Genomic DNA, 23329 nt, shown 5'->3' with positions numbered 1-23329 from the left:
AGAGATGGAGTAGGCAGCTGAGGCATAAAGCACAGAGGGGAGGTCTGAAGAGAAATGTCTAAAGCTGTGAATTCTCCCCCGGTCTTCTGGGCACATAGGTCAGGAAATGAGAGGGCAGCAGCATGGAGAGTATTCTCCATTCAGCTCCAGTGGGCATGGAGTTCCCTGCACCACCGTGCAAGTCTCGATACCAGCTGGGTGTCTCACACTTCAGTTCGATTCTGACACTATCTACCTGGAGATAGCATCAGATCCCACAAGTGAAGGCATCAGTCCCACAAAACTGGCCTCCCCTTCTCTTCAGATGCCCATTGCAAGTCCAGGGGTTACCTGTGCTTCTGACTGTAAATCAGAGCTTCCCATGACCCCCTCATTGGGTTTGATTAATTTGCAAGGACGGGTTGAAGAACCCAGGAAACAAGTTTACTCACTGGATTACTGGTTTGTTACAAAATATATTAAAGGGTACTAATTGATATCCAGATGAAGAGATACATAGAGTGAGTTCTGGAACAAAGGAGCTCTGTTCCTGTGGAGTGTGGTGCTGGGAATGTTCTGGTTTGCTAACCTGGAAGCTCTCCGAACTCTGTCCTCTTGGGTTTTTATGGAGGCTTTATTGCATAGGCATGACTGATTAAATCGTTGGCCATTGGCAATTAAACTCAATCTCCAGGCCCTCCACTTTCCCCAGCAGTGGGGTGGGGTGGGGTGGGTGGGCGGGTAGGACTAACAGTTACCAGGTGATCAGCTCTCATCCTTAGGTTACCTTGGGGCTTTTCAAAAGTCACTCAATGACAAAACAAAACACACCTTTATCTTTCTACTCACAGGAAATTCCAAAGGTTTTAGGATCTCTGAACCAGAATTGGGGATGAAGACCAAATATATATTTATTAAAAACCACAACTTCAGTCTCATGCAGAAGGAAAAAAACAACAGCAAAACCTTGGTCATCACCCAACCTCTTCTTGCAGGAGGCTGGCTGCTCAGGGCAGGGCGTACTTCTCTAGGGATGGGTGAAGTTCAAGTCACAGGGTGGGGTGGTCCCTGCCTCTCAAGGTGGAAGCAGGATGGCAGAAGATTGGGGCTAGGATTGTGCCTGATTTCAAGTCACCCTAAAATGATAATGATGCCATATTTGAACTAACTTCCATTAAATGATATCTCCTCAGCCCATAAGACCCACCTGGGGCCTTGACTAATACAGAGGAGCGCCTACCTGAACAGTAGGGGTTGGGGAGTTGCTGGGAGAGGAGACTACACCTCTTTGCATATCCAAACAACTGTACAGACAGGGAGCGATCCAAAGGAAGCCCGCCAAACTTGTTGGGAAGAGTGTAGTGGAGTTGGTGTGAGTTTGTGCGAGGTGGAGGTATAGATGCCATGAGTCATCTTGAGCTGTGTCCTCCCACTGTTGTCTGCTGAGCTTATTTCAATAAGCCACCCACATCCACAGATGAGAAATTTTTTGAAAAGTCTCTTGGGGCAGATGATCAACGGGGGCCTTGAATATGGGTCAAAGTGTGAGCTTCCTGGGTGTGCTGTAACACACCAGGAGGGGAACCGATAGGAAAGGAAGTGGGACATGAGAGCTGACGGCAGGCTGTGTGCCTGGAGTTCAGTCCCTGAGCATCTCTCACACCAGTCTTCACTTAAAAACTCAAAACAACAGAATTCTTAAAGTAACTTGATTTTCCATTGGAAAAATTATAGGCCAGGGCTCTGAGTCTGGCCTGATGGGAGTAAGGACAGTAAGGGTAATGTGGGGTGAGCAGGTAAACAAGATGGCTGTGAGGAGGTTGGCTGCAGAAGTTTCTGGAAATTGGAGAAGGGCTTTTGACTGTTTCAGGCTGAGGACTTTAGTTGTAGGCTAAGAAAAATTCAGTTCTCAAGGGGAATCCCACTTGGCATCTGAATTACGTATGTCTAGGATAATAATATCAATAGATTTCATTTATTGATCAATTTGATGTGTTTTTATATGTATTATATTATTTGGTTCTATTCTCATAACAACTGCAACAGATAATATGACTATTGCCTCTACAGGATTTATTCCTGTTATGTTTCATTTTTTTATACCATCTTAAAACCAAATAACTGTAGGGCAGCACACAACAAAGGAAATTAAAGGAATCAAAAAGAAATAAACTGAAAAGTAAACTGAGGTGTAGGGAGCCTGGCATCTTGACTCTTCTGCCTGTGCTCTTGGCTACTATAAGCACTCAATCCCTGCCTTTTTCCTCCTCTTTCCCATCCATCCATCCACTCATCACCTATCCATCTAACCATCCATCCATCCACCCAATTACCCAGCCACCCAGCTACCACCCAGCCACCAAATACCCACCCATCCATCCACCTACCTACCCATTTATTCACCCATCTTTCTGACTGTATCTGTATCCACATATAGATATAATTCTTCTTCAGGTAGGAGGCTGGATTAGATAACCTAAAAACTTCCTTCCAGCTCTTAGGTTAAATGAGGTATCTTTCACTTGAGATTATATTGTGATTATTTTTGGCAGGGTGTTGCTCTTCCTAATTAAATTGCTTCTTCTTGTTGAACATACATTTTCACTGAAACTCACCTGGTCCAGAGCTTTGTCAGGATATCATTTTGCTTCAGATTATTTTGAACTCTGAATACATGGAAGGTGGTGAATAAGAACAACCATTCAGACAGGCAATGAGAAAGAGACAATGAGGCCTGGAATTAGAACATCACCTGTTTTTACCTCACTTGTATTCTGAGTCAATAATGAGAATGATGGTGGTGATGGCAATGATAAGAACGAGTCCAATGAATCATATGGCCCTTATATCAGAAGAGATTTGGAGAGGTCATCCAATTTACCTTCTTGTCTCCTGTTAACAATGCCTACTTCATTTCTGAAATATTCTAAAAACTGCCCTAAGAATCTTGAAATCTTTTCTAGCCTCATCTCTTCCTGATTTTATCCAGAGTTCCCTCCTCATATATAAGTTTATTATTTTCTTCAATTTTAAAAATAATTACTGAAAAATGAACCACATAACCACAAAAGAAAATTAAAATAAGCAAACTATATGGTCACAGGTGGCAAGAGATTGATGATAAAGGGAAAGCCAAATTTGGGGGTAGAGATGCTGGAAACCGATGGTTCAGCCTACATGGAGACACAAACACCATATTGATGCTGATCTCTTTCTTTTCAAATTCCAAGAATCATGGTGTGGTTGAAGGTAAGTCACCTGGAGGGTGTGCCCAAACCTGGCTATTATTTTGGACTTTTATATGCAGCAAAATCTCTCCCATTTCTCAGTGCTGGATCAAGCGCACTCTTGGCTTCCTACTTTCTACATTTGCTCCCTTTGAGAAGGAAGGAATAAGATCCAGAAGACAACACTATCATTTATGGAGTACCTACACTGTGTCAAGCACTGAACTCTACATAGTTTACATCACCTGTTCATCCCCATGTTACAGACTGAGAACTTCAAGGTTCAGCAAGTTCCAGGTTCCCTGATTGGTAAGTAATGGAGGTTGAACTGAGCCCAGGTCTATATTGTCTAGTCATTCACATGAGGAAAAGAGCTTGGAAGCACTTTATCTGCATTCCTTCTTAGATTCTGAGATTAACATGATTTTTCCTATCCATGTCCCAGGTCTCCACCTCCTCTGGCTATGAGCCTATGGCTTCCCATTATGACAGTGTATGATCTTTTCCTTCCTACGTGGATGATCATGGATCAAAGGATAGAGTTGTTCCTCTCACATATTTACACATATTGGAGGCTGTGATAACTTCACTCATAACTTCAAACAGGGCCTGCTTTGCAGTCTTCCCCCTGCCCTTCCTTCCGTGGAATAGACACCAACTTCTGCATACCTGCCTACACCCAGGTTACATGGAGGCCTCTGCCAGACCACACATCCCACTGTGAAGGGAGGCACCTAAGACATGCCTGGGCCCATCCCCGGCCTCTGTGTAGGGCAGCATGTAGGCCTGCCTCTCTGAGTCAGAGTGCAGAACTCTGAGTAGCACCTGAGTGATAATTCAGAGGAGCAGCTGCCAATGCACCTGAGGGCACAGTCCCCACGTGCCAGGCTGAGAGGCCAGCTCCTGTATTTAGCAGATGGTTGTTCTCAGCAGCAGCAAGCCTGCAGAAGGATAGATATAGCAGGGATATACGTTCAAGTGGGAGTAGAGTTGTCACTTTGGTTTTTAAACATCAAATGACTGGCCTTTACACACATCTACAAAAAATCCTTCAAAAAGAGATAAGAACAACCCTGAGGACACTCTCACCTCCCACCCAGTCAGTTCAAGCTGAATGGAGAGTGATCCTACATTGAAACAGAGGCAGATAAATTCCACAGGTGGGTCTAACATCACCCTCAGGATGGCAGGTGTCCTCACTGAGGTCCCTTTACCCCTCTTCAAAATGAGGACAACTGGGTTTGGATTTACTATTCTATTCCTGAACCCCAAAGACCACCCTTAGAGAGAAACATGCCCTTTGAAGGATGAGGACATGGGACACATGGTGTCTTTAAATAACGAGGGAAGGGAGTCTCTCAAATTCAGAGAATTGGGGAAGTGGGCATGGCGCTTGGATGAGAGTGCAGGGCTGAAAGGCAGGCTGTGTGTAACTCTGGTCTGGAGCGAAATTACCTTTATCAGGGAGTGGGGATTTTGTTAAATCCCGACCAACCTGTGTCCTTCAGCCTTATGCTGATGTCACAGCCCCGGATTCCTGCCGAGTCTTACTTTACAGCTAGCCCCCAGTTTCCCTACTTATCAGAGCAATGAATAAAAAACAAAGTGATTGTTCCTCAGGTTGTGTCTGGAAATAGACTCACGAAGCAGCTCAACCAAATATAGCATTTCCACTCAGTCCTACGGGGGAAGACTTCTATTTTTTGCGGACTAATAAGACTTGGCATGGCCAGTAGTGGGAGTCCCAGTCAGCTGGGACAGACCAGCTCCTCACTCAGGGCTAGGACTAAGGCACCAGGCTTTTGGGTGTGTGCGTGAGAGAGTACACAGAAACCGTCCCACCCACACCCCACATACCGTCACAGGGTGGAGTGAGCCACTTGTTGTCCTTACCTTAACCTCGTCCTGTTCAGAAATGCTGAGCTTTGACAGTGCTGGGTTCCTAAGGACACAACCCAAAAATGCTCAGCCAACCTAAAGGGCACCTTCCAAAAGGAGTCTCCTTTATCTGCCTCTCATACCAGGGGTTCCTGGACTCCTACCAGGTCACAGCCATGAATACCATTTACTTCCTAAGGGGAAGCAGGGGTTTCCTGCTCTAAATGATCCCCAAGCTTGTATTCACAAGCTCACACTACCCATCCATGCCACCTTCTTTTGGCATTTTCTCAAGCTGTATAACTTGGTCAGGAAATTTGGGGTTATTGATGAGTTACTCTATTGCTACTTCCCAAAAATAAAATAAAAAGCCACAACACTAATGTGATATAAATAACATTTAATTTCTGATATTTCAGAAGAAACTTTAGGATCTTGAAGGGCCCTTGGGGCGCTGTGTGGACACGCAAAAGTGCTGCTTGAGGGAGGCAGTATGCAGCCTGGAATGGTGATCAGGGGCCCAGCTCTGGTCCCAGCTCAGTTACTAAGTGGCAGTGACCATGGATGAGTCACTTCTGTTCTCCGACAGGGTTGGATCTGAGCATCTCTCAGGCCCCTCCCAGGTCTGATATTCTATGAGTAACTAGCAGAGAATGTACTGGGTTGATTTTCCATAGGCTCTGAGGAAGTTAAAACCTACTACATGTAATAGCATGGACAAGGCCTGAAACAGTTCTTCGCTGCCTCTGGGCTCAGGCTGCAGTCTGTCTCAGTGTTGGCCCGGCCCTGGCATCAGTCATGCGCAGAATGAGACAGGGAGCAGAGATCACAGAATCCGGAACCACTTCATGGTCTATTATTGAATTTGTCAAGTCCATGGACGAGGACCCTCCCCAGTGGAGGTGTGCTGTTTGGACACTTATCCTGTGTTCTCAGACCTCAGACCAAAAAGAGCTCTGCAGCTCTCAGTCAACCAAGAGTTTTTAGTTACAGGAATGTGTCCTATCCTTGGGACCAGGGACAGTGAGAAGGCAGCTGGTAAAGAGATAACAAACCAACGCCTCTTGGCCCCAGGCCCCTGTCCAGAAGGCCAGAACTAAGAGTGATCCAGGAAAGTATGAGCCAGTCTCCATCCATTGCAGGAATTCTGGAAGACCCACGTTTCAGGTGGTGCTGCCTGTGCCCAATGTCACTGGCAGAAGCACAGTCTCATTTGACTTTGATTCCCAGGCTTAGCCACCCCCTCCACTCAGTTCTGGTTAGGCTGAACTCTAACCAACATGAGCAGAACTCTGAGCAATGACTCCACGTGTCATATAAATAGCTTCAGTGATGTATACAGTCTAACACACATACACACACACATACTTGTGGAAATCATCTTCAGGATGATTTGAGCAGGTACTCATTGAGACAACCACCCTGAATGTAAGCATAGGCTTACACTCCAGTCTCTCTCTCCCGTCCACCCCAGAGAGCAGAGCATTGGAGAGGGGCCTACCCCTGCCCAACCCTTGAGCAGCGAGGTGGGCAAGGCTCCTGGGTGGAGGCCTGAGTGTCTTCTTGTTTGATAGGAGGCAGGGAGGAGGTTGTGCGGGCAGTGCTGGTGGCCAGGGCCTACTTTACTCCTTCAACAGTCCCAGCTTCTTCAGAGCCTCCCTTCTATGCTCGTCAGAGATGCCTTTGGGGGAAATCTTGACACTGACACAGGTGGGTCGAGGCAGCTTGTCACGGCTCTGACCTTGGTGAGACAGGCGCTTGGAGCTCTGCTCCAGCTCCTGGTCAGTCAACTTGCTCACCCGAATTCCTGCAAAGTCCTTCCCAGTGCCCAAAGAGGCAGGGCGGGGCCGGGAATTACGTAAAACATTAGGTGAGATCTTGTTCAAGAAGGAGTCTTTTCCCAGAGAGGTGCTGGTTTTGGGGCTGGGGTCTTTCTCAGTTGAGAGATAGCTGCTCAGCCCCACACCTGAACGCTCCAGAGTGTTGGACTTGAAGTTCATCTGTCTCAGGCCAGGGATGCTGCTCTCCTGGAGAGTCAGCCCTGAGTTTGGCTTTGGCTGAGTCAGGGGACTATTGACCTTTGAGGCCGTAGAGATGGGAATTGGCATGGATTTAGCTGCTGGAACCTTCCCTAGAGAAGACCCCTGAGCTGGACCCGGAGCTGGGGCTTTCACTGGAGAAGTTCCCCGGGTTGGAGCAGGAGCTGATGCCTTCCCTGCAGCAGGCACAGCTGCTGAGACCTGAGTTGCAGGCTGCACCAGAGTGGGAGCTAAAGCTGGAGCCAGGGAAGAGGCCTGAGCACAAGTCCCCTTGAGTCTGATGGAGCTGGTGGGCTTACTTAAGTGGAGGCTGGGCTCATCTTGGTCCTGAGGTAGTCCCAGCTTCTCCAGAGCTTCTTTGCGGGCTTTCCTTTGCTCCTGCAGGGAAGAGGAGACCACGCTGGAATCTCCAGGGGCAGCCTCTGAGTGGCGCGACAGCCAGTTCTGGGGATCACTGTGGAAACTGCTCCGGCTGCTCTTAAGAACAATATTAGGTGGCAGCTTCCGGGGCTTCGGCATTGTGAGGGGAGCCAGCTGGGCACTTGGATCGCCCCCTGATGGGCTGGGAGCATCTGCAGCTCTTGCATTCTGGGATGACATGGCAGGAAGAGGCTGAAGTTGTCCTGGTGCCCCCAATGAGCCTTTCTCGTTGGTTTTTTGGGACATGGTCTCTGAAGAAGTCTCCTTCCTCTTCTGGGGGATGTGGAGCTGGGGTGTGGGGTTCTTCTCCACTGGTCCTTTGGGCAGGCTGTCTTCCCCACCCTGCTCTGGCTGGACGTCCCGGAAAGCCTCTGGTGGGGGGATGAGAGCTGTGTCCAAATCAAGGGCAGCCTCCTGGAGGGTGGGCAGAGCCTGGATGGGCTCACTGCTCTGGCTGACCTGCTCTTTCTCAGGGTCTGGGATGAGCCTCTCAGGTTTCCCTGGGAGGTGGTTATTAGTCTGGGTGGTGCTTTTCCTGAAGTTCTGGTTCCTACCAATATGGATATTTCTGGGGAGGCTGTAGGAGCCGGATCTGAAGCCTGGGCCTCGGGGTTCAGGCAGATGTGGTGAGCTGGACTGAGTCACTCTCCTTGGCTCTAGTCTTTGCTGAACAAAAACCTCCTCTGGATGTCCTGTGAGGGTCCGGGAGAACGGGCAAAAAGAGAGGACAGAGGTGAGAATCCTACTGCCAAGGGGAAAGCAAATATTTCCTGAACTCTGATCTGTAGTTTGCATAGACGGGTTTTGCTTTTGTTGTTTCTTTGCTCTTAAAGGGGCAGCACTCTTATCTGGATATCATTTAGCCTAACGGATCAACACTAGCAGATTCCCTTCATCCAAGGATTAATTTTTCCTGACAGCTGGGGAAGGCCATCTGGGGAAAGGGCAGGTCCAGACAGTTCCATGTCCTTGACCCAGGTTCTTCCTTTACAGAGGCACCAGGGTTGGGAGGGGTTCAGGACAGTCCCTCTAGCTGTCTTGGGGCTGCCAGGTAACTGAGTCCATTGGGAGCATTGAACACGAACAGCATAAACAGGTGGTTTGCTATTGATTTGACCAGGCTTCCACCTTCTTCCACCTTCCTTTTCTAAAAGTACCTGGATTATTCTGTAATGGCCCAAACTGTCCCTACACCAGAGAGTGACATGGGCCCTTTCCTTCCAGCGAGCTAGTCAAGTGCATCAGGCTCACTAGATCAGGGAATTAATCTTAGGTGGCAATGAAGTCCTATGGTCTCATTTACTGCTCTATCTTCATGGAGGGTCTAATACATATTTACTAAATGAACAAATAAATGATTGCAGCCTTGATACCAGTGGGATTCTCCTCAGAGTAAAGTGCCACCCCACTCACTTGGACATACAGCCCCATACTCGTGTGCTACCCAGACCCTTTTCTACTGCACCTAGCACCACTGTCTCTCTGCATTCTCTCACAAGAGGCTCAAGGTGCCACACACCCAAACTAAGGGAGCCCTTCCCTCTTCTTATCTCCTGCAGCCTCAGCCTCTGGGTCTTCCAGATTAGCTCCCAAGACTGAGTCTCTCCAGAGCCAGCAATCCACCCCTCCCTCACCTCTGTGGTTGTATCTAATTAGAAATTCTCCAAGAATGGATGGGAGCTGGTCATACCCCTTTTGCCCCCAGGCCTCTGATACATATAGAAAGACCTAGGAAGCCAGCTTGTCAGCAGTTCCTCCTTCCCTCCAGGGACCAGGCTTTATTCTAGCCAGGAGAGTGGAGAGGACTGTGGTCATTCTTTCTTCTGCCTGGAGCCCGAAGAGTAAAGAGCAACCAAAGTAGAAAGTGGACAGAAGGATGTTCAGATTTTTGGGGTTTCACTGAGGTGCTACCCCAGACTGTCTCTCTTACCCTGGGGAGCAGACTGGATTTTGGGCAGTGCGTGGGGACTTTGGGGAGTTGTGGCTTGTTCAGACTCGTCAGTGGACAGTCCACTGTCAGCCTCAGTGTCCAATGAGCCAATGGTCTCCTCCAGGAAGAGCAAACACTCCTTCTCTTCAGCGGACAGGAAGTCGTAGCTGCTGTCACTCTGAGTAAGGAGAGGAGGAAGCAGAGAAGGGAGCTGTGAGAGGGAGCTCTGCAGAAACTGGCGGGGCCTGAGCACCACCCTGAGTTGGGGAAGGAATGCTGAAGAGCTGGAAACCTTTCCACCAAGCTACTCTGCAGACCTGCTGGAGCTGCTTCCTGAAACTGCAGGCACCAGGCAGTGCAGGGACTGCTCTCCCACCAGCACCCAGCTCCGGCAACTGGGCAGGCAAATGGCAAGTGGCCTTTCTTTTGCAGTCCCAGGTTCTACTTCCAATTTCTCTGTGTGACCTGTGTCAAATATTTCACTTGGTGTCTCCGATTTAGCTCTAATCTTTATGAGTGACATAAAGATTTGACCTTCAGTTTGAATGGTACTGTTTTCAACTCTTCAAAGTACTTCTGCATCCTTAATCTGTCCTGTGAAGGACAGTACAAGGACAAAGAGGAAGTATGGCCAACTGCTGGCTGCCAGGCCAGTGGAACAGGGATATGACTAGCCACAGATAAATTTACTAAATAATTTACACTTGACTGTGAAATGCATTCTATACAGGATTTTTTCCCTTGTGTACTTTATTGATGGCATTTGGCTCTGCTGACATTCGAATAAGTGTGCACTTCTTAAGCAAATATTAACTTAAGGGGACAGGGCAAAGAAACTGGATGAGTAGAGGGGGAGGAGAAAGCAATTTAGTATTAAATATTAAGTAGGTATTAAGTAAGTAATTTTAATTATGAGAAAGGCCATAGGAATATATGGAAAAATGCCGTGGTCATTTTGGATGGTTGCTGCCCACGCTTTACAAGGCCAGGAAGGTCCATGGAACAGTCACTCTCCAAGAGAGAAGGTTGAAGGGAAGTCCAAAAGGCCAAGTGGGAATATATGAAATTTGGCCAGAGTCCCTTCCTGGCATCTTTCCCCTTCCCCCTAATATTTGAGATACTTCAGAGGTGTATGTTCTCCAGACCCAGGAGAATAAGGCCAGGAGAGATTTGGGGGTAACTCTAAAAATATCATGGGCAGAGAGAAGATGGCTGTTGGAGTAACGCTTCCAGTCCCCAGACTCCTTAAAGCACCATGCCAGCAGGGCCCACATGTTAAAGGAAGCCCCACACACAGCCCTTGGAAGCCCTGGAGCCAATGCCAGGGGTTCTCTGAACAAGGACCTCCTTTATTGCCCTCTTCTACCTACAATAGCCTTGCCCAAGATAAGCCAGCTCTGAATTTCTGCTTCGTGGATAGTTCTCTCTGAAAACCTTTCATCCTGGTCGTACTCTGTGTCCAGTGGTACCTAACTATTCATATTGGCCTCAGCCTAAGAGAAGCAAAAAGATGTCTCTCTCACGAAGAAGTTGTATACCAATTGCCTGCACTTTGGATTTGGTGTGTTTGTATATGTGCTGCTTTTTCTAACCCATTTTTACATGTCAAAGCTCATCGATTATATTAAACATCCTTGACACGGGGTAGAGACCCTTAGAATTCTTAATTTTTCAGATACCTCCAGAGGATATAAAGCAATAAAATATCAATTCTCAGGCGTGATTATGTGCATGATGAATCCCAACAAGAAAGGAACGCTTACGTTTGGACACAGGGGAAGTTTACTCTTTCACACCAGCCACACAACAATTAAGATTTAAATTCACGCCCAGAAAACTTCCAATGTATTATGTGACCATACTGACTTTGGAACAGTCGCAATCTCTGTTCGCAGAGAGACCATTTCTCTTCTACATACAGGCATGTGCTAACTGCTTATATGTGTTTCATTTACTTCCCCCTAATATCCCTATGGATTCAGTTTTATTATTATCCCCATTTTAAAAGTAAGGAGACGAAAGCTTATAGAAATTAAGTAATTTGCCCAAGGTCATGGAGTTTATACTAGGGAACCCAGATCCTTTGGCTCTAGAACCCAGGCTCTTAATTACTCTATTCTCTTTGATCTTTTTAAAGACTGAAGCAATGCCGCTAATTGCAGAGAACCTTGGGAATCCTTGTGCTGCAAGGGTCTATGTTCTAGCTTCCACCATGGCCTCAGATAGATTACTGGCCTCTCTCTCACCTCCGCTCAGACCCCCAACCTCATGAAAACTAAAAATCGTCTCATTTGTCCTATTGCACCCTGGGGTGGTCCCACCCTATTTTCTATGGAACCCGGGGTGACTCAGAGACAGAAAGCATCAATTGGTGTGACTCATTCCCTGACAAGGAAGATGAAAGAGAAGGAGCAGTGAGACAGGGTGGTGGTGGGCAGGGCGGGCCAGGGCAGGGCAGGTGTGCGGAGAGCGGGCCAGGCTGCAGGACAGAGAGTACGTACAGATCCAGAGCGGGTGGAGGTGGTGCTCGTCATGCTGTTCCAGCTGCCGACGTGGGTCACCGGTTCCGAGCCAGGCCCCTCTGGCCACAGCTCCCTCTCGGGCATTGCCAGAAACAAGGTGCAGGGACGGTGAAAGGGGATCCCAGAGGGGAAGCGAAGGGAAGTGAAGAATGTCCCAAGCTGGGCCTGAAAAGAAAAGAATCAGAGCCACGTGTGAGCCAAGGCTGGGCTCTGGCAAGGCTCTGCCCAGGCCCGGAGCAGCATGGTGGCAGGGACACCAAGCAAGCAAAGAGCTAGAAGGGGCCATGGACAGCGATTACCCAAACCCAAACGCCCCAGCCTGCATGGAAGGACACATAAGCTGGCTCACACACATGCAGAAGGACGGACTTGGGTGGTGGAGAAGCAGTCTAGTCAGAAAGGAAACCCCATCACTTCCCTTAGTCACCTTTTCCTCTTAACTAGGGCGCTTACCCTATATTCTTATTACTATGTACAATAGATATTACAGGAGTTAATAGCTTGGATTCTGGAGGTAGTTGGATCTGGGTTCAAATCACAGTTTAGCCATTTACAGTTATGTGACTGGAGGCAAATTACTCTGAGTTTGTTTTTCCTTATTAAATAGGGCTAAAGTACGGATTAAATGAGAACAGTACAATTTAGCTGCTAGTAAATATTCAAACACTTAATGAATAAACTAACTACTACTGTTCTTATAATAAGAAAAAGACAAAAATCTACCTAGAATCAAAATAAATTGAATTAAGGGAAACAAGAGTTTAGAAAGGAGGGGTCTGGATTAAATGGGAGACTATAGGCTTGACAGAAGGAACAGGGCCCTTAATAGCACCTACTTCATAGGGTTGTTCTGAAGATATAACAAAATTCTCCACGTTAAACACTTGTGCAATGCATGGCCCAATTGTTAGCTGCCATCACAGTCAACATCACCAACATCACTACAACAGCCACCACCACAACCACCATTATCTCCCTAGCCTGGGACACACACACACAATACCTAGAGGGGCTGGCATGAACCCAGTTCCCCTCCTGTGCATCAGCCCCTCCATTGCTGAACTTTTTACAGTGTGGGTCCCTAACACTTATCAAATGAACAAGAGCAACGTCTTATGTAGCTTCCTCCCACCACCAAGTCCTACAGAAAAGGAAGTTTCAAGTTCGTTGCACCAATGGTAATAGCAAAGGAAGGCAGTGCCATCTTCCTTCCAAAAATCACAAGGACTTTCACATGCCTGTGTGCGGAAACACTCCAGCAGAGTTGGAAAGGCCAGGGTGACTCTCCTATGTGAAAATGAAATTCTAAAAGAATAAAGATTAAAAGATAGGCCAAATGGAGAGTTGGGGGAGAAGTAGAATACATAATATAGAATACAGTCTGATTCTGAATCCATATTTTCCCCACAACACCAGGCCCATCTCTTCTACCCTTCCAATACTAGCTAAATTTTCCTAGGAAAATGTGTTCTATTTGAGACCTTGGGACTTGGGATTTGGATTCCAGATCTGGTTGTCCCTTTGCCAATAATAGCTCCCAGTGCCAAAGTCAGGTTTGGGCTGTGCTGGGTGAGTCAGCCTGCCAGCTCTGTAGAGCTGACAAGTACAAGGCCTCACAGAGCTCCTCTCCTACTTGGGAGAAGGCCCTCAGGTGGAGCAGGTAGGGAGGGGCAGGGCAATGGGAAATGAAGAAGGAAGATCCCTAATGACACATGTAGTTTATGAGGGTCCAAAGCCTCTCAGGAGATAGAGAGGAACCAGAAGGGACAGAGATGACAACGACGTCCAGTGATAAGTTATCATGGGCAAGACAGCCCTTGGGTTCCCTTCATGAGGTTAGTTTCCCAATATCCAGAGCCGCAAAGAAACAGGAACACAAGAAACCATGTGCATGAAGTTCAGTTACCTCGGCTACACACTCCGTGGCTGACCGTCTAGGTTCAGGGAGCACTAACTCATTGTTGACATTCCATGGGAGTGAGGCCATTGCGGCGAAGGGGAACCATCTCTCATCAGCCTAGGCACACAGAAGGTGCTCAAAAAATGTTAGATGGATAAACTTGCCATCCATTCCGGTGTCTTTTGAGTTGCGCTATTGAAAGACCTCTTTTTTGGCTTCTACCCTATTACTATAAACTCTTTCTAAAATACTTTATTTCCCAGAGAATACATGGCTCAGTGGAATTTGGGCCATGCTTTCAGTTACACTAGCAGGCAGGGGCGTGCACTATTTCCAGGAAGTCAGTGTACATCCAGGGGTCTAGTTTTGGGCTCCAGTGTTCTTATCTGTAAAACGGGGGCAGTAAACATTACAAGTGGCTCACTGGGATTAATACAATATTCTCTGAATAGGTGAGAGGACACTGTCTGTTCCCTTCAGAGAAAATTACTATCCGTGTTCTTCCAAGTACGCTTCAGCCTATCCTTCCTCTCAGGGTGCCTATTACACTTTCCTTTCAAAACCAGGGTGGCCTGAAACAGCTGGAAGAGGTAGAAACATTATGAATAGCACTGCTTTGGAAAACATGGCATGGTATAGCTTACAAAGTGCTTTAGATATGCTGGTTAGATCTTTCAAATAGTCTGGTAACTTAGGCAGGATGGGACATTTTCGTTTGACAGGTTGGAAAGCTGGAGCTCTTCCCACTTCCCCTCCGTAAGGGAAGGAGGGAATGACCTATAACTGCACACACAGGGCAGCCTGTGGGCCCTGGCCCTCCTGTGGGCATCTCCGACTATCCAGACGCAAGAGAGCCGTGCACTGAAAGAAGGGCCACCCTGACGAATCACTGAAAGCCCTACGGTCACCTGTCTCCTAACTTACCCCCTAACCCCTGCACATTATTTAGTTCAGCTTTATGCTTCCAGGACAGGTTTTGCCCCAACAACAGACATTTCAGAATAAAGAAATTACACCAAATGCCACCGACAATCATACCATCAGGCACTACATGACCACTGCAGAGATGCATCGGAACCTGAAACCAAAGCTGAATGAGCCCTAAAGTGCTTGTGCCTTGTCTCCACACCTTGTTTTCGGACACAGAGTCCGAACTGTGAACAAGTCTTCTCTCCCCACCTCCACCCTCCCTCACCAGCGGGGTCTGATCTGGACGCTGCGTTTCCTTCCACCAACTTTACAACCTTGAAACTTGGGGGCTATTTCAGGGCAACCATCGAAACCTCGGGTATTTCAACCTGATAAGAAGCCTGAGAAACAAGCAAAACTCTCAGGTGAGAGTTTGGTATCTTTTAACCCTTGACCTCTGCGGAGGCCTTGAGGGGAGGAGGGAATGGGTTGGGAAATGTGCACAGCCTCTAGTCAGGGCTTGCAAAGGCACATTAAATATTAACTACTCCACTACTGCCTGCCAAACCTTAGAGGAGAGTAAATAAATAGCATGTGGAATTCAGGCATCTGAAGAGGGTGGGTGGGGAGAAGGCTTCAGCCCCATTCCAGTTGGGATTCTCTATACTTTCTAAATAGACTCCTCCTATGAGCCCACCCCCATATCCTCCAAGAGCTCAGCCTCCTTGCCTAGTAGTCAAGGAGTTTGCCTAGTTCTCTCAGACCAGGTGTCTGCACTTTTCGCTGACTACCCAGAAATGTGCCTCAGGCTGGAGAACATCCCAAGAAAACCGCCAGGGAGACTCCAGGTCGCCTGGTGTGTGCCGCTCCCTCCAAGAGCACATGGGCGCGCACCCTGTATCTCCATTTTCACCATGGTGTTGAGGGAAGGGGTTGGTAGAAATATTCTCTGCACTAAAGAGCTTTGCTCGACACTGCAGGTTGTCTTTGTTGCTGGCAAGTTCACCATCGACGGCAGCCCTCAGTCGGTGAGTTTGGTGGGCTGTTCTGTGGTGTGGACTGAGCTAAAGCCTAAAGCTCCCGTTGTCAGGACTGGACACCCAATACAAGGGTTGGCAAAAGTGGGTTTACAGTTGTTCATATGGAAAATTATACAATAGTTACTAAATAATGATACAAAAACAAACTCGGTGTCTTGCAAACTCACAACCACTGTGTATCCACATGTATGTGCCAACCCTGTACACTCACTCAGAGCTTGTGTGTTTCAGGCCCTGGGAGCCTGGCGCTGGGGTCTCCCCTTTCCCTCTTTCCTGCAGCAGGACAAAGGCGGAAAAGAGGCAAAGTTACAGGCCAGAGTGTTAATCTCCCAAGGTGGTCAATGGAGAGGGCTGACTTCCTATTCTGACCTGCTGTCTACATCCAGCTTCCTTACGTAGGTAAACCTGCCAACGTACTGCCAACGGGGGCCCCTGACAGAAAATAAAACCACTGCACTGGTCTGGGTCTCCTCCCTGTGGACACTGCCACACTCCTTCGACCTGAGCCCCACGCAGAATTTCTACGAGTCAACACGCTACCGTGAAATATGAACGTGGGGGAGGCCCCAGCACAGCCAGGCAGCTTTCTGTTTGCCAGTCTCTATGCCTATTAACAGGTAAAATCAGAAAATTAGTTGAGCTGAACCCAAATAAACTGGACTGTACAACTAGATTATCCGTGGATTTTCCAGAGATGAGCTGGTGGTCTGAGCTGGAGGTTTCCCAATGTAGCCAAACCTCATACGCCTTCCAAACAACGAGCAGAGCTTACACCTTACACTTTGCCACTATCACATTGCCATGACTGAACACACTCACACACACACACACACACACACACACACACACTGCACCCTTTACTTAAATAAAGATAGGTGATAAATGGATAAAACCACAGGAGAATTGCCTGCTGGAAATGCAATGGAAAGCCACTCTTTTCCCCTGGGTGAGAACACTTCTGTACTCCAACTATTCTCTTCCAAAGTCACAGCTCAATTTGAATTACTCAGAGATGGAAATTTCCAAAACAAACCTATTTTCCCTCCTTGTGTCTGCACAATATGCTTATCCAACCTAAATAGGCAGATTAAAAAAAAAAAAAAAAAAGGCATTCCAGCCCTCGTCCCCACAAAAGCATTTCAATCCAACCTTTTCTGATCCCCGACTGGCCTGTGAGAGTTGAAGAACAGACAGGAAAGCCCCCCAGCTGGGGTGTACAGGGCTCCCCACAACCCTGTAGCTCTGAATTCCTACAAAGCGGCCCCACGTGCCCTCCCCACACCACCTTTCTACAGAACAAGCAGTAGCTGGTTACCGATGAACTCACCTTCACTGGGTGGGGGGCTGAAGAGAGGAAAGAAATACCCCTATATTTCAAAGGGCAGAAACGGAGACGGGGAGACAGAGACTGCTTCCCATGCCTCCTACAGTTTTCTTCTTTTGACCTCTTCCTGACTTACCTGGACAGGTAAATGCTTCATCTGTGCTGGCTCACCCCACCCTGCCACTGACTCTCAGCCAATCCCAGCCTTCCCTCCCTACTTCTCATTCCAGCTGTTTCTTCAAGGAGGGCGCTGCTGTTCTCACTTAGCCAATCATCTCTTGCCATCCCTTCCCCCATTTAGAGCCAATAAAGAGTCCTTGGAAAAAGGAGGGCTGGAAGGAGGAGGGACTGCTTTGGGCTGAGACTAGGAAAGGAGAGTTGGCAGGGAGGGAGTAGGCAAAATATTTTTCAATCTTCATATGAAGAAACACAGTCCATTGGATAGTATGCTTTTTAACGTGTGTTTGAAACTTGGTTTTCTATCTAGTGCTACCTTCTTCCACTTGAAACTAAGTATTCCCCTGAATTCTCCAAGTTAAAATTCTCAGGGGCCAGTTTTGTTAATGGCTTTTGTAATCTTTCAGAATCACTTTCATCCTTATTAAGGCTTTTCCTAGAAGCTCCTAATGCTTCAAACTCCACTCAGGACTGCTGAAGGAGATGTATCAAGTCTGTAGAGCTGGTGCACCCTTATCACCGCCCCCCACTGCAGTTTGCCAAGGACCTTCTTGGCCACATTTATTTCTGGGGGAAATGAAACCATTTTCTCCCCTGAGAGGTCCCTGATGAAAAGTGACTGGACAGCCCCGAAGGAGGGAACATGCTCAGTGTCATTTGGGTCTCTGGTTTGCTAGCTGTTGATGGAAGGTAGCAGTAAATATTAATAAATAAAAACAAAATAAGCTACCAACCAGTTTAGCAACTCCTGTCTCCTTCCATGGCAGGTTTTTGGCACCTGTAGTTAACCAGAAGAGAGGCCGGAGAACAGTGTGGGTGGAAGAATCCAATGCTTTCAGGAAGAAATCTTCCTCCAGGTAAGGAGGCCAGTTTTACCAGATCTGACTTTTGGCCTGGAAGCTGAGTTTTCCTAATTATAGGTTATCCTCCATAGCAAAAGTGCAGAAAGAAAAATTTAAAATTAATGCCCATGACAATTGCCAACATTTATTAAGCTCTGGCTGCACCTTGGGTATTGTGCTGTGCTAAGAATTTTCATCCATCATTTAATGTCTATTTCAACTTCAAAAAGTAGACTCTATTAATATCCAAATTTTGCAGGGAGGTTAAATAACTTGCCCACGATCACATAGTTAGGTGGGAGAGCAGAGATTTCAATTTAGCCACTATGACATCACACTCGCCTTGTATCAGTGTGATGCCCGTCAGCCTCTATTTAGGAGAAAATCCTAATACACAGATAATTTGCAGGTCTGATTCTAGCCATTAGATTCATCCTTTCTCGTCTCATTTCTGTCTTGGAGCTATTCGTGTCTTATATGACAAGATGACACATGGCTTTCGTCTTTTCTCTTTCCGTGATCATAGTTGATTAGGAAATAGGAAGTGCAATGATCCAGGGGCCAGCGTGGAGAAGAGGCAGGGCAGGACTGGTGAGGAGGAAGGAGGTTTGAGGAAGTCCAAACCAGTAACCTATCAGCAGCATATGGATACCAGAGCTGACTGGACACTTAAGAGCGGTGACCTCTCTTCCTGATGTGCCATTCAAACGTGTATGATGTCATAATATGAACAAAACAAGAAGGCATCTCCTAATCAAGAGTTCAATGCAACTAGAGTTACACCCATGGATGAAGTCACTGCGGTTGATCCAACTTCATAGGTGTGTAATTTGAACATTTGCTAAAAAATATGTAAGAATTGATGAGTGAGCATTAACCTCAAAGATGACAGTAGGCATAGTCTTGTTTGTGAACAGACACGGTTTTTCAGTTTATAATAAAATTGAGATAATTAAGAAGAGCTCCTGTCTTTATCAAGTAGGGGCATAGACAAAATGATCTTTCTGTTTCTCTTTCCTTTTAGACATCTCTTTTTGAAAATGATGAAATATCTCAGATACCTGGCAATACAAACACCACTGCATCCAACACCCAGTTCAAGAACTAGGACATGAACATAGCAGTTGAAATTATGTACAAGCTTCACCCCTCCCTTCTCTCCTGCCTCCTTAAAACACACATACACCCCATGTGAAATAAATCACTATCATGAATTTTGGGGGTTTTATTCTCCATGTCTTTAAATATTTTACCCTGGAATCTTTCTTGCTATTGCTTTGCTTTCTTGGAAAAATACCAAGTTTCTAAGGTTCCAGGAGAATTGGGAAGGAGGCCTAGACTAGGGGAGGAAGACAACTTCCCACATCAGAAATATCCGAAAGACTAAGGCTTCCCGGTTGATGATGCCGGTCATCTTTTGAGGAGCAGTGCGTGTCATTGCTCTTTGTGTATGGATTCCTGTTTGATGACCTGCCTCTGCGCAATCCAGCTACAGTCCAGCTCACCTGACTTAGTGTCCTCACCCCGTCCCCGCCCTGGCATGCTGCCGTGCTGCACTCCTCTCCTCCACTGTCAGAGACTAGCTCACTATTTCCTTTCTCTGTACAACCTCTCAGCGAAGCAGCTCACTCTGCCCACTCGAGCACACTTCTGCACACACACGCAACTTCAAGACCAAAATATACCACAGACAGTCACTGGTCAGTCTTTCCTCTTTGGACACTTTATAAAGTTGAGCTCTCTGCAGAATGGCTGTGGACCTCCATTCTGACCATTAATGATACTTATTCAATCACATTATAGTCACATTCTGTCAGTGTCTTTCTTCTTCTTCTTTATTAGTAAAGGAAAAAGGAGGTTACTTTGAACACGTATTATCATCTTCCCTAAGAAACACAGGGTGCCCACTGTGGTCATGGCATTGGCATGCTACAGTGTGCTGGGCGTAATTCTGAGCAGATTTCTAACATATTGAGGGGACGGAGGGGTGTTGTGTTTTGTTTTACTTTATTTGGAGGAAAGGTTTTATTCCTCAGGTAGCAAGAGCTTGCTTTAAAGAGAAAACAGCTAGGGAAGCCTTCAGAGAAGGGTGATTAGAATTTGGAGTTGATAGGCCAGATTAAGACGTGAATTAGATCACCAAGTTCTCACCAAAGTGATATTAGAGTTAAGCCTAAAATAATTACATGGAAACCAAAGTGTGTAATTAAGTAGATTGGGATGAAGGAGTTCTGCAGTTGCTTAATCATTACGTAGTTCCTGGGAGCAGATTTTTCCCTCTTTTTTTGAGAGCCGCATTACTTTGGCCCGCCTATCATGGAAAACTTTTCCTTCCAGTGCTAATGAAAGTTTGAGGGCTGAGGTCATCTTTTGGCAGCGGAAGTTCTGTAAGAAACACCAAATGTCACCATGTTCAAAATTGAACTCATCTTGCCCCTCCCTGAAATCTGTCCCCTCTCCTCTATCTGCATGCCAGCTGATAGCATCACCATACCTACTCCCACCCAGACTCAATACTTCACAGCAGTCCTGCCCCAACACCCATCTCCTGCGAGATTGCTCTCACATCTCCTTTCAGCTCCTCTTCCTCCATACTCTGGTTCAGGACTTCACTGTGTGTGGGACTCTGGGTTGTTAAAGATAGAAGACTACAGAAATGCCTTGCTTCACATCTTCCATTTTATAGCGGTACGTGTGAATTTCATTCCTTTCAAAATGCTTTGATGTATTTTCTTTTTTGAAAAAAGAGTTTATTTATTTATTTTTAGAGAGAGGGGAAGGAAAGAGAGAGAGGGGGAGGGGAACATCCATCAGTTGCCTCTCGCACGCCCCCAACTGGGAACCTCGCTGGCAACCCAGGCATGTGCCCTGACTAGGAATCGAACAGGTGAACTTTTGGTTCTCAGGCCAGTGCTCAACCCACTGGGCCACACCAGTCAGGGCACTTAGATATATTTTCATAGCATTCAAGATGAAATTGTAAGTCCCTATATGACATAAAAAGACCTTCGTAAGCTGGTGTCTCCCATCACATACTCATCCATACTTCTTACTATAGTCACATTCATATTTCTGAAACTACCATGTTTTATTTTTTCAAAAATTTTAAAAAGATTTTATTTATTTTCAGAGAGTAGAAGGAAGGGAGAAAGACTAGGAGAGAAACATCGACATGTGAGCGAAACCTGGGGACTTGGCCTGCAACCTAGGCATGTGCCCTGACTGGGAATCGAACCGGCGACCTTTGGTTTGCAGGCCATTGCTTAATCCACTGAGTCCCACCGGCCGGGGCAGGAGTTCTTCAACTTTTGATGTCATGGATATATCCAAGTGTGAGATACTATGAAGGTCCCCAGCTAATGATGTTTTATATCAATGATTTAAAACATCTGACAATAGTGTGACCTATTTTCTTTTTCTTAAAATGCTTCCAATATTCTTTGTTATTTACTTATTATCATGGATATCTCAAATTGTTTAATAAATAATAATTATTAGGTTTAATAGTATTTACAATAAGCTGTATATATAGCAAATATTCAATAATGGAAAATTCCAGGGAACATTACTGGGTAATATTTGGATCTCCTATCAAGCTTCTAACAGCTCTACACAGAACATTTGTTGAAACAACAAATTGAAGAATCTATTTTGCTTCTCAAACTTGTTATTTCTTGGAACATTCTTCATAGAATTTGCACTAAATATACTATAATTTTATTCACTGTTAGCGGCAGACATGGACGTGGAACACAAACTTACAACAATAGTTACAAGCAAGAGATTGATTAGACTGTAACCACCTCTCTCCCAGCTGTCAGTGTCCAGGTTCCCAGATGTCAGCTTTTACCTGTTACTCTGCATGCCAGCATTTTCTGCTCTTGCTTTTCATTTGCTATCACTGGATTCCTTCAAACCACTACCATTTCTTGTTGATCATATGACAAGCAGATTGGCACCACTATAAATTCATGAATAACAACCTCCAGTAATAACCTTCCACCCCTCTTTTGCTCCCTTCATTTTAAGATAATGACTTCGCCACCGAATTTGGAAAATTCAGTAAGAAAAACAGCAACCAAGAGGCAGTAATTCCATCTTCCCATCACCAAAGTTACAAACCTACCTTCCTTTGCACCCACGTTCTTCTCCTCTTTTAGCACAACAAAGAGAACGTTTTCCTGTAACCCCATCATCCACATGTGCTCTGGACCTGTCTCATGAACTCCATCCCTGCAATCCTCTCTCTTACAGCATCCTTTGGACCTTCCACTGAAATAATGGGGCTGGTTGATTTCACCACAAAGAGATCTTTTTGGACCATTTGGTTGGAAAATCTTTGATGTCAATTATCTTTAATCCTTTTGTTGGCTTGTTTGTAATCCTTAGAGAAGATTCCCCAGAGAACAGTATTCCAAAATTCTGCCTGAAGAGCATGATTCTGGCGGCTAGCATTCTTGGAGCCTCGTATGAGAAGGTTGTCGGTCTCAACATCTGTCTGGTACATAAACTAGCACTTCATTCCCTCGGTTTTGGTACAGACAGCCTCTGTTTCACCCCCTCCTGGGAGGGAATATAGCAAGCTCTTGGTTGCTCCGAGTGGAAGAGGAGTTGTGAGAGGCTAACTTCTTAAACAGACTCTCTAACCATTCCCAATTTTTCCTATCCCTGTTTCCAGAGGTACTAATATCACCATTTGGGGGAGGATCCATGGAAAAAAATAGGGTTGTTGGCTTAGGATTCAGCTTTTTCAAATCTGTTAGGTCAGTGACCATTCATCCAGCTGCTGGCTAGCTTCCAAAATGTCATTGCTATTATTTACCACTCCATCTCTTTGTCCTTTAGAGTCTGTGCATTTTAAAATCCCATCACTATCATTTCATCGCAGTTTTGGAGAGAGCAGATCAGCAAATATGGTCAACCTGCACCTTTAACCAGATACTCTGCTCCAACCCACATCCACCCGACCTCTTTCCCCACTAGTCCCCGAAACAGCTCGTTAAGTCACCCAGCAGCTCCAGGCTGCCGGAGTCTACAGACTCTCCCAGTCCTCTTCTAGCTTCATCGTTTCCTGGCATCTGACAGAGCTCGCCGCATGCTGTTTCTTAAACCACTGCTTTCTCTGGGGCCTCATGACATGAA

At 46.4% G+C, this 23329-nt stretch overlaps 1 protein-coding gene and 1 long non-coding RNA gene across 4 annotated transcripts; one reads left to right on the top strand and one right to left on the bottom strand.

Moving 5' to 3' along the window:
- Positions 1–5467: 5467 nt before the first annotated feature.
- Positions 5468–17404, bottom strand: C12H1orf116 (chromosome 12 C1orf116 homolog). Of its 3 annotated transcripts, none has more exons than XM_045182979.2 (4): positions 17305–17404; positions 11975–12160; positions 9474–9651; positions 5468–8235 (listed from the first exon to the last, which is right to left on the bottom strand). In XM_045182979.2, exons 1-4 carry the CDS (start codon positions 17323–17325, stop codon positions 6707–6709), a joined length of 1914 nt encoding a protein of 637 aa, XP_045038914.2. In that variant the 5' UTR covers positions 17326–17404; the 3' UTR covers positions 5468–6706. The 3 variants fall into 3 exon arrangements, with proteins under 3 accessions (XP_045038914.2, XP_024431220.2, XP_024431229.2); XM_024575452.3 differs by having other exon boundaries at positions 17172–17308; XM_024575461.3 differs by lacking the exons at positions 11975–12160; positions 17305–17404 and adding an exon at positions 17172–17298.
- Positions 17405–17535: 131 nt separating this feature from the next.
- Positions 17536–18933, top strand: LOC128779659 (uncharacterized). Its single transcript, XR_008425731.1, has 3 exons — positions 17536–17626; positions 18113–18202; positions 18714–18933. It is a non-coding gene; the product is annotated as an uncharacterized lncRNA (long non-coding RNA).
- Positions 18934–23329: the final 4396 nt, after the last annotated feature.

This window comes from Desmodus rotundus, chromosome 12 (assembly GCF_022682495.2).
Source record: "Desmodus rotundus isolate HL8 chromosome 12, HLdesRot8A.1, whole genome shotgun sequence".
Classification (NCBI taxonomy): domain Eukaryota; kingdom Metazoa; phylum Chordata; class Mammalia; order Chiroptera; family Phyllostomidae; genus Desmodus; species Desmodus rotundus.
This window is presented reverse-complemented; position numbering and strand designations above follow the sequence as displayed.

Bases quoted from the DNA above. Each gene is read 5' to 3' on its own strand.
- C12H1orf116 (XM_045182979.2), bottom strand. From the start codon at position 17,325: ATGAAGCATTTACCTGTCCAG. The intron at 9,652-11,974 runs GTACGTACTCTC...CTCCTTACTCAG, and splicing joins CCTCCACCCGCTCTGGATCT to AGTGACAGCAGCTACGACTT. The intron at 8,236-9,473 runs GTAAGAGAGACA...GGACCCTCACAG, and splicing joins AATCCAGTCTGCTCCCCAGG to GACATCCAGAGGAGGTTTTT.